At 38.5% G+C, this 11,413-nt stretch overlaps 1 protein-coding gene across 1 annotated transcript; it reads right to left on the bottom strand.

Moving 5' to 3' along the window:
• Window positions 1-3,319: 3,319 nt before the first annotated feature.
• On the bottom strand, window positions 3,320-11,157 carry LOC133455420 (bile salt-activated lipase-like). The gene is made up of 11 exons (XM_061734457.1): window positions 11,088-11,157; window positions 10,819-10,972; window positions 9,492-9,611; window positions 9,221-9,418; window positions 8,982-9,112; window positions 7,693-7,800; window positions 7,463-7,577; window positions 4,448-4,634; window positions 4,113-4,316; window positions 3,752-3,949; window positions 3,320-3,655 (listed from the first exon to the last, which is right to left on the bottom strand). Exons 1-11 carry the CDS (start codon window positions 11,148-11,150, stop codon window positions 3,472-3,474), a joined length of 1,662 nt encoding a protein of 553 aa, XP_061590441.1. The 5' UTR covers window positions 11,151-11,157; the 3' UTR covers window positions 3,320-3,471.
• Between the last annotated feature and the right edge of the window lie 256 nt (window positions 11,158-11,413).

The following is an 11,413-nucleotide window of genomic DNA, read 5'->3' as shown; positions in this document are numbered from 1 at the left end:
CTAAATTCCAGAGGGAACTGATTTATTTCAAAATATATGTAAACTAAGTTCTTTTTTTCCAGATTGAATGGAGTTTGTTGCATAAAAGTAAAACAGAATTCAAATAAGTTTCAGTGAAACTCAATTGAACTCTATTTGAACTGACAAGTCTTCAGGGTAGAAAGTGAAATGTCCAGTTGCCTTGTTTCAAGGCTTTGAGAGAGTGGCTTAGGGTGCATTCTCCTACAGCCCTATTTGGTGTGGTGTGAATGCATCCTTAACATTTATAGCCATGTGTGTATGCAGATAGCTCCAGAGACATTTGAAAGATGACCATTTGATTTTGCCTTCCAAAATGCAGTTGAAATAAAGGAAGATGTTTTCAGGGATTTTCAGGGAACAGCCATTGAAATGTCAATTTGAAGATATTCAGAGATCTAGACCAGGGGTTTTCAACCTTTTTTTTAGCCCAGGGACCCCCTTGGATGAGAGAAAAACAGAGCAGGGACCCCCACTTTTTTTAATGTGTCATGTTTTAAGCCTGGCCTATAATAACTTTTGAATGGGGTTTATTCTGCTTATATCACCTTATTAACCAATTCCTGACTGGGTTATTAGCTACATGTGTTTATGGTTGATGAAACCTTGGCCTCGTCAGACGTGGAAGGAGTAACGTTAGGCCGAGCTGTAACGTTACAATCTCCAGCTTTAGGCTTCGTTATTGTCACAAATTTATCCATCAGGTCTAACTAGCGTTAAATATGAAATAGCCAAGTCAATTTCGCAACAAATTTTATTTTCTTAAACAGCTAGTTAGCTTGTTTTTCTGCTCTAAAGTTGGCATTAGTCACATGACTCACGTCATGGAAATCATTTATATAGAGTTGTAGACTAAATAGTTATTGTCAAAAGTATATTATATATATATATATATATATACGTATATACATATATATATAATATACTTTTGACAATAACTATTTAGTCTACAACTCTACATAAATATATATATGAATTAATTAATCAATTAATTAATTACTTCATTAATTTTATTTTTGTGTCATGTCCGAAGACCCATCCCTTACGGGATTGTAAGACACCAGAAACAGAAAATCATCAATGTACAATATCACATGCACTTAATTGGGAGCTGCACAATGTACACCGGAAAAACAAAATAAGTAAATCAAAAACCAGAATGGATATTTTTACTTATATGTTACTTTTCTTCGCCTATCCCACGCTTTCTCCAAATAGTCAGCAAGTGCAAATACTTTATGATCAAAAATCCAATTGAGTCTCTCAGCATCGCTTACCCACATCAAATCCAAATTCTTACACTTATCAAATAATTTTTGACGCAGCTCATGATACAGAGGACAATAAAATAGAAAATGGAACTCGTTTTCAATATCATTAATGTCACAGTAAGGACAAATCCTCTCTTCTTCTGGGACCCCTCAATAACGTCCCGTCTCAAGGTGCAGAGGCAAGATTAAACAACGGATTTGGGCACATAATGATCGTTGTCTTTTAGATCACGAGGCACAAACATACTTTTCACAGCTATAACAACTTTTTATCATACTAAATATTCTTATTCTTACTCTGGTTTATACAATATATATTTAGATAGATAGATAGATAGATAGATAGATAGATAGATAGATAGATAGATAGATAGATAGATAGATAGATAGATAGATAGATAGATAGATAGATAGATAGATAGATAGATAGATAGATAGATAGATAGATAGATAGATAGATAGATAGCCAGCCTATATATTAATTTTTTTCTCAACTCAAATTATATTGGTTAAAATTGCCTTTATTTCTTTTTAAGTTGGAGGACCCCTTGCAGTACCTCCGCGGCCCCCGTAGGGGTCGTGGACCCCCGGTTGAAGACCCCTGATCTAGACTTTTAAGAAAAACAAAAAGAAAAATCTTAAAGCTACTGTCATGGTTTGATACAAGGTGTTTATGTGCAGCAAACCCTCATATCTCGCACCAACAGAAACAAGCCACCAGTGTGGTCAACCAGTCTTGCTGAATAGGCAGCATGGCAGACCCTTTTCTATCTCCTTGCAGGTACTGTTTGCATGACGGACTCTGTAACAGGTGGAGGTGTTCCAAAATTAGGAGAGAAGTAGTCTTAAGTGTGCTTCTTGCTTTAAAAAAAATATTAAAAAACACTGTATCACAACAGCTGTACTGCAAAAGGTTGCAAAAAGTCCTGGCAAATTAAGAGATCCCAGTGAACTTCTGAATTAGATCAAATTAATGACTCTTTCAACAGTAAGGGAAAAATGGTAAAAGGAAGTATGTAACATTCTCCAGTCCAGAAAGTGGAACGTTCCTTCCAGGAAAGACATGGGTGTCACTAGGAGTATCAGAGCATGGTGCAATTCTATGCTTTCCTGAGAATGCATGACATGCTGCTTTTATTTATTGGACATAGCGTTTAGGGATATCATAATTCTGCTTACAGATCTTTCATTGAGTGTGTTTCCTTTTCTGACGCTCATTTCAGCCACTTTTTAAATCATACTGCAATATATGTGGGACATAGTACTTATCCATTTCTACAATGTCAATCATATTTAGTTCTGAAAAAAAGAGTAATGTTGAAGAGGCATTTTTATTTCTCCCTGGTCGCTTGTGTAACATTATTGAATGCATGCATGACTGTTGATTCTGGCTAAACGCCTACACTGGTGTTGTGACAGTATTCATATTGCAGTTCTTGCAGCATTCAGACATGTGGATCACAGTTGTCACCAGTAATGTATGAGTAGTTTAGATAATAAATTCCTGCTGAAACTCACTATTGAGCCGTTGGGAACCACAGCCTAAACCGGTTTTTCACATGTAGTTTAGTTTACTGGTACTTATGTAATCTCGCTCTCTGGTTCTTTCTTTTTTAGATATTGGTGATCAGCACAGGACAGATAATCAGCTCTGACAGTTTTCCTAATATAAGACAACAATGCATCAAAAGGCCTCATTCTGTAACTAATTTAGGAGCCTCAAATTGTGTTGTCCACAGCTTATATGCATATATTTATTTAAGTTACAGTCAAATAATATATTAGCTTCTAAATATTCTTTCAGGGTTTTCTCATTAAGTAAATAAAAATAAAATAAAAGTATGAGCGTCATTCTGTATCCACATGTAAATGCCAACACAAAGCAAGGTCAAAATAAGTGTCCCAAAAAAAATCATAAACCTTACCTGCATGATTCACATGGATTTTAAACACTCACTTGAATAACTGTTAATGTCATAGACTGATAAGTATTTCTGAAACAGAACAGAAAAGTTTTCAGAAACCTTTATCTTTAGTGTGTATTTCATCATTTTTTATTCCCATAAGAAAACATGTTCAGCGCTCTAGACAAAGGATGAATCATCAGAATGAATTAACACTCATGTTGTGCTATGGAACCATTGAGGCACATTCCAAGTGCACAAATGTACACACAGGATCTTTATTCTGAAATGACTGAAGGTAGGTTGGGAAAGACACTAGACCAGAAATGAACGTAGCGTGTCCTCATCATCTGTTTCACATTGTCCTTGCCCATCTTAGCATTGATGTCCAAGTAATGATGTCCTGAGGTGGTGAATTGTGGCCAGGAAACAGGGACTTTCAAGTCTCCACTGTTAGGGTCTCTGTAAAGAAATACAAGAGTTTTCTTTTTTTAGTGAGTGGCTGTCTTTAAAAAAATAAAAAAATACTGACACGGTTGTGTTTATGCAGATCTCTACCCAGTTTTGGCAAAGTTGGTCCAGTAGGCAATCATGTAGCCGGAGACGTCACGATGGCGAGGCCAGTATGCCAGTGGCGTGGTAAAAGGCTTCCCGAACACGTACTGCAAGTCATCAGCGTGGTCAGCTCCCATCCAACTAGGGTAGGTCCCCAAACGGTTGGGCTCAGAGAAAAGGTACGAGTAGGTGCGTCCAGTTCTTTAATGGGATAAAAAAGGGGATGTTCCATGTTAAATTAATGGACTACACCCAAAACTATCTGCAGATAGGCTTTATTGGCTTGTTTAACCCCTCACCCATGTGTGATCAGATTGCATTTAAATAAACTGACTGTGACAAATGATCAAGAAATCATTCTCACGTGGCAGCAGAAGCATGAAGATAAAGGACGTTCTGTGTAGGAATCAGGAAGATGTAGTCAGTTTCAATGGCCACAACAGTTTTCTTGATCGTCTCCTCGCTGGGATTTGATCCCCAGTCTAAGGTGTATGTGGAGTAGGCATTATCCAAACCGAGATGGCCCTTCTCCTTTGTGAATGAAGTCAGGAGCCCCTTCACATCCTCACTGCAATCAGAAAGAAAGTATTTAATACTGACAACAGTACTAAATGCTCGACAGGCATAATTAGAGTTCAGTATTCTGGTTTCGATAAACCTATTGTGCAATTATCACCAGATCAAATAACTTGAACTTACACAGGGGTAGACAACACATCAGAGTTGACCGATGGAACATCATAATTGGTGAACAAATGTCCATCCATGTCGTTCACTCCAGCCATGTAGTCGATTTCTACAGTGTTGTTGAACAGGTTTTGAGGCTCGTCTGGCAGGAAGTCGCCATCGAGCACAGGAGACAGGAGCAGGTTGGACACAATCGGACCTAACAGACATTCAGTCAAACAAGTTGTTTTATACAGTACTGACAACATACTTCTTTAAACATGTGGTATTTCTATTTTTGCTACTGCCAAGCTGCTACCGCACCCCTAGGCACCACTGCCAAAAGTGATACACCCCTTCCCCTACCAGAGGATGTTGGACAGAGCATCATTAAGCATGCTACAATGGGGAAGAGCCACCTTAGACATACATCACCCAGACACAGCTGGCAGCTCAAGTTAACAGCTGGTCTGCAGAAGAGGTACTGGTGCACCTGATCCTCTCTTTAGCCAAAAGAGCAACCTGACAGGCTGGCCATCCAGGGGGCCCTCCAAAGTCGTTTTGGATATCATCTCGATGCTGAAAGGTGCTACAGACATGTTGTTCAGGCGTCAGTGGAGGATCAGGGAAAGGTGCCTACCTCGCTGCTATCCTGCTCTGCGCATGCCAGGGGTATCCGACCTTTGATCCTGTGGCACAGGAAGAGCTTGGTATTTCAGACGTACATCTGTGGGGTTCAGCCAGGATGTCTTCAGGAACACATCTGGCTAGTTGCCCCTAGAACCTTGATGGCAGCGCTACAAGAGGCAGAATAGGTAGCAGTCGCAAAGGGGCACGCTTGCTATGGTCCACCAGTCTCAACCCTCAGAAAAAGAGGGCAGCTACAATGAATAGAAGGCTTGCTAAGCTGTTGATACATCAACCAGGTGACCTCAGCATGGCCCCAAGCAGGCAGAGTGGCACCAATCTACAGGATGTTATCAGTGTTGGGAACCAATTCTGTGGGCCCAGCAGAAGTGTGCTTATGATATGCGAGCAATGGGCAGGGAATTTCCTCTTAGGGCAAAGGTTTGGGTTTATGGTTCTGAGCAGAAGAGAGGTATTTCCCCTAAGGTAATGTCCCATTGGGTGGGACCATGTACTGTGCTTGAAAAACTGTCTGATGTAGTTTACAGGGTGCGATTGGTCCAAAGGTACACAGGAAAAGGATGGTTGTGCTCCATCATGACTGGCTTACAGCTCACCAGCATTGCCTCCAACAGCACCAGATTTGTGCTGCTCCACTGGATTTGCCATCAGGAGCCCGCCTAACCAAGTGCAGCGCCAATGCTAGTTCCCACAGTTCTTGAAAGACTTTGTGGTTGCTGGGGCCATCTGGCCATCTGGCTGGGGGCAGGTTAGCGAGCTGTGGGTGTTCCTTCTTATATGTGTCATGTTCAGTGCAGGGCTGTGGGTTTACTGTGTTTTTATGGGTTTATGTGAATGTCCTATGTATAGCTGCAGTGTAGCAATACATTCTTTGTTCATGTTTGCATTTTAAGAATTGACTCCATAACTAGGGATGACAATCGAGAACTGTAGTTCCAGTAGTTAGATTCCGTGGAATCGTTGACCCATCTGCCTAACGATTCCGATAAAGGTTCTGCCAATGTCTGACGCATTTGCGTGATGATGCTAAGAATGTTTTCAACATGGCGTGGAGGCATAAACAAACCAAAGTTTTTTTTGATTTCACGAAAAAGGACAATATTTGGGCTTGGTGCAACCATAGACTGTATATTACAATGGACGAAGCATTCGGCCACGTGATCCATTGGTTTCTGAAAACCAATTTTGAAGCCCACTTTCCTTTGTATAGAGCGCATGGAAGGGAGATGGTTGGTGCTTGGTTGCAACAGGTTCAGAGCTTTGATCACATCAAAGGGGGAAAATACGTCCAACACTTAAAAACTGTTAAAGTCAAAAAGTTAATCATTCCGATTCTATTCATGCCACAATGCTCATTTGAAAAGGTTCCTGTTTTTCAGCTTAAGCCAGCTTTGATTTAAATGAAGTTGAGTGCAAAATATTGGTGCATACTTGAAATTAAAGTGTGCAACCAAAGCCATTTGTACTATATTTGTACTGTATATAACTGGATGAGAATCAATAAGGAACCAAATCTATAAACAATATCCATGATGGAACCGGAATCGGTAAATTCTTAACAATTCCAATCGCTATCCATAACTGAATTTGCTAGAATGAACCATAACTCTGCTCATTCCAGTGTAACCATAATTGTTTTCCATTGTGTTCCTGTAATTTGTTGTGCTCGTCTGCCCCCTCTATGCAGGTCAGCATGCCAGAACTGCATGCTGACCTGCAGTCCCACCCATTGACCACCTGTCTGTATAGATGTCTCTGTTGGATACCTAATGACATCATGACCTGCAGTCCCAACCTCTGGTCACCACAGTGTCTGCTGTCTACATCTGTTTAAATAGTTAATCCTTGTAGTCCCAGTAGTTGTGTGTATATATATATGGTTCATTTATGCTTAACTGCATTTCGCTTAACGGCATTTCGTTGTCTCATTATGTGTACTTTTTGTAATGACAATAAATCTAATCTAAAACATTTATAGATAGGGCTGACCGAGGTACCCTGGACCATCTCTTCAGTTATGCTGCTATAGGCTATAAGCTATAGGCTATATTTGACTTGACTTGACTTGATATGACATATTAATCTAGACTCTGTTTGAATGAATTAGATTAACTGAATTAAAATTTATTGAAATGAACTGAAATATAATTGAACTGAATTAGGTTGTACCTAATTGGAGTGTATTGAAATTATACATTCTCTGTGTAAAGTGTCAATTCAATTAATCATACAGATTCATTTTCTACATGAAAAAAATATTTACAAAACCTGTCAGATTTGACAGAGTAGCCCCTGGTTGAGTTGACAAGCACTGATGCAACAGTTGAATTAATTTTGTGGTGCTTTGGTAGAAGGTTAGAAAAGAAAATTACTCTGTAAACTACAGTGTGTGCTGCTTACTGCTGGGGGAACTGGACATGTTGAGAGTCCCAGCCTTTGTGAGGAGAACAGGATCAGCCATCTCCAGGCAGGCAGCCATCCTCTCATCAGTGGGGCAGTTGACTTTCAGGGCAATCTGGGGAGTTGGTTCCAAACATCTCAAAATATGTACCATTATCAAAGTTGTACATGTCTGAAGTGTCTTCAATAGATAAATAAGTAGTTAACAAGTCAGCAAAGCTTTTATTTACCTCCTCAGCAACCTTGCGGGGGTTTCTGTTGATCGCCCAAGGGCAAAGAGCAACCCCACTTTGGGAGATGGCTCTCTTAAAAAGACCTTTGTTGTGAGGAGTGAGAGTCTGTGAGTTATGAGAAATAAAGCACATATTTTAATGTGTTCTTCAAATGCATTTGGAATGCCATGTATATATATATATATATATGTATATATATATATATATATATATATATATATATATATATATATATATATATATATATATATATATATACATATATATATATATATATATACTGTATATACATATATTTCAGTCACATCATCTGAAAGAAAATCCATGATTGCACACTTTCCCACCCTTTAAATAAAGTTGTCTGATGTTTAAATTTGTTTCCAGGGGCCCCAAATGTTTCACTGGCAATTTTTCTTCATTATTATGGAAACTGAATGGAACTTTAGTTGAACTGTAGGCATAGAGATGCTGATGTTGGTGACGTTGTCACTGCTCTGCTGGCCTAATGTTACAAATACATAAGACATAAGCACGTATCTGTGAGGCCCCGGAACCCAAAAAGATTGCATTGAAGCGCTTGAGGCGTGAAAAAAAAATAATACAACAATCTACAGAAAAGATCTTGTGCGATTTTGAATCTGGCTGAAATTGCTCCAAAAGGGGAGGGACCACTGGCACTATGGCTTTTTGCTGATTGGAAAATAACACAGGGCAGAAGTTCAAAGTCAGTTCTGACAACTATAATAGAGCGTAAGAATCAAAATTTGTAAATACATTGGATAAAGCATGAGTCTCATAACCCATAGGTTTGTAAAGAGTGGTTTTGGAGCCTCTTTTGCTTTGTATACATACTGACATATTGCCCACTAGGCCAATGGGAGCACGCCCACCAAATGTCAGTCAAAGAAGTGATAATGGATAGCCATTAGCTGAGCCTACTGTTAGTCATTCATATAAGAAATAAATTAATCGCTATATATAAATTGGTATGAACAAATTCCGTCCCCTCAGAGTTGTCATGGATGTGAAATCAAACAACTGAGTCCAAAACAGTTTGGGTTTTTTCTTTACATGGTGGTCAATGAGATTGCGTTGCTTTTGGGGCCAGCTTAATGCAGCCAGTAGGGGAACGGCAACAAATCTTACTCTGTATGAGATTCAGAGAAGTTAGATGGTTGGCATTCAGTGTAGAATGACTGCTTTTTTTTTTATAGTAGTGTGTCGCCCGATTGCCCAAACAAACTGCCTCTGTTCATTTCTATCAGCCTACATAATTAGCTTCTCACCTGAAAACTAACACTGGCTCCACCTGCAGACTCTCCAAAGAGGGTGATGCTGTCAGGGTTTCCTCCAAATGATCGAATGTTCCTGTGCACCCATGCAATGGCAGCCTGCTGGTCCCACAGACCATAATTTCCTGAAGGTTAAAGACAGATACTTTTACACTAAATACTGCTACTGTTTTAATGCTCCATTTGTAAAAATGGGCAGGACCTTGAGCTTCAGGCTCTTGACAGTTACCTACCAGGCATACTAGAGTCTCCTGTGCTCAGGAAGCCCAGGGTTCCTACACGGTATCCCAATGTCACCACTATAACATCTCCTCTATCTGCAATTTCCTGACCACTGTAGAGATAGTTATCCAGGAAGTTAGCACCCATCGAACCTCCAACCAAGAATGCTCCTCCGTACATCCACACCATGACAGGCAAGTTACTAGACACTAGAGAATGAAAAGAAAGTTATAGATTTTAATTACCTTTGATGACATTCATACAGCATCTTTCAATCTTTACCTGTGCGGCCATGAGGAACCCAGACGTTAAGGTAAAGACAGTCCTCACTGCCTCTGGTGTCAGTCTGAAGGAGGGTCAGCTGAAGACATCTCTTTCTGTATTCAGTCGCCTTTAGAACACCTGACCAGAGACACACACAGTGTGAGAGGGGTGGAAGTTAAAAATGATAATAATAATAAAGACAGATTGTGTGTTCATGATACATTGGCCTAATACTGAACAGGCTTATCAGTAATCAAAGTCCAGCAAGTCAAACTATAAAAGTCTGTTTAGTAGTTTATTGTTTATTGTTGTTTATTGTTTATTGAGATACCCATTAGCTGCAACAGAAACTGAAGCTATTCTTCCTGGGGTCTTAACAAAATAATGCAATACAAAAGAAAACAAATAGAGAAAAGAACTTAAAATTTTTTTTAAAATACAGAATAAGAGCAAGAAGAAAAAAAATAAAATAAATATATACATATATATTTAGATACACATATATATATGTATATATATATATATATATATATATATATATATATATATATACAAAATCAAGATATTTTAAAGTACAGAAACCAAGTCAACTTTATCATCCCTGCATATACCTAATATATATATATATATATATATATATATATATATATATATATATATATATATATATATATGTATGTATGTATGTATGTATGTATGTATGTATATATATATATATATATATATATATATATATATATATATATATATATATATATATATATATATATATACATACATACATACATACATACACTCATATATACCTATTATATAATAACACTATTATGCAATAATACCATTATATCTCATGTACCAAAACAATCATATTACATACACAACTCTATTACATACCGAAACCATTACTTGGATAGATGCTGTTTAAGTAGTATTCTGAATTGATTATTGTTAACAGAGAGTTTTACATGATTGGGTAAAGAATTCCATTCTTTCATTCCTCTATACAGGACTGTACGTTTGATGGCATTAGATCTAACCTTAGGTATTGTAAAATTTCCAACAGTTGCATGTCTAGTGTTGTGACAGTGATTTTCTGCACTAAAAGAGAGGTTTTTAAACAAATCATATGGTTAAATACCATGTGACCAGTTTGGCATAGCTCAAACTAAGAAAGGGGCAGCTGCTAGCACTCCACCATTGTTGGCTAAACAACTGACCAATCAGAGCAGACTTGGCTTTTCAGAGCTTTTATGAAAAAACAATTATTTAGGGGGAAATAATTTGGTTTTCAGCTACAAGTATTACAAACAGCAGAGCTGATGATTGTACCACTTAGTCTACTCACCATCCCATCCAGGGTGAGGCTTTGGCTTCTGAAACCTTCCAGGCATGGCAGCAAAGGGAATTCCTTTGAAGATGTCCATGTAACGACGGGACAACAACCCAAGGCGAATGTTTTCACCCTCCACCATCCCTCCCTCGGTGTACACAGTCCCGAGCTGCAAATATGAAACAGAAAAAAGATCAAGAGATGGAGCTGATGTGTTAGTCCAAAATCTAAACTCTCTTGTACATTCTTGAACTACACTTATATTTTTTTGATAAATCACTTACGGAGGTGGCGGAGACTGCCTCCAGGAACACAGCTACAGCGGCTAAAATCCCAAACATTGCCATCAGGAGTGGGTCTTCAGAGCCAGGCGGACAGAGAGTCAGACTATATGAAGAAGATCCCGCCCCTAACCAACATCTGAAAAAAGTGTAACCTGGGTGCTGCTTTTCCCACCATTATATAATGATTAACTAGTTCATGCAAACTGTATTTTTTCTCAGCACTTACCATGGATGAGCTCAAATAGTTTATAAAAATATTGCTCTCACTTGAAGTTGTCATAATAGCAGTTTAATGCTTGCTATGTAGCCCCACAATTTGAAAAAAA

The sequence above is a fragment of the Cololabis saira genome, chromosome 11 (genome assembly GCF_033807715.1).
Source record: "Cololabis saira isolate AMF1-May2022 chromosome 11, fColSai1.1, whole genome shotgun sequence".
NCBI classification, from domain to species: Eukaryota; Metazoa; Chordata; class Actinopteri; order Beloniformes; family Belonidae; genus Cololabis; species Cololabis saira.
The sequence above is the reverse complement of the archived record's forward strand: the minus strand, read 5'-3'. Positions and strand labels throughout refer to the sequence as shown.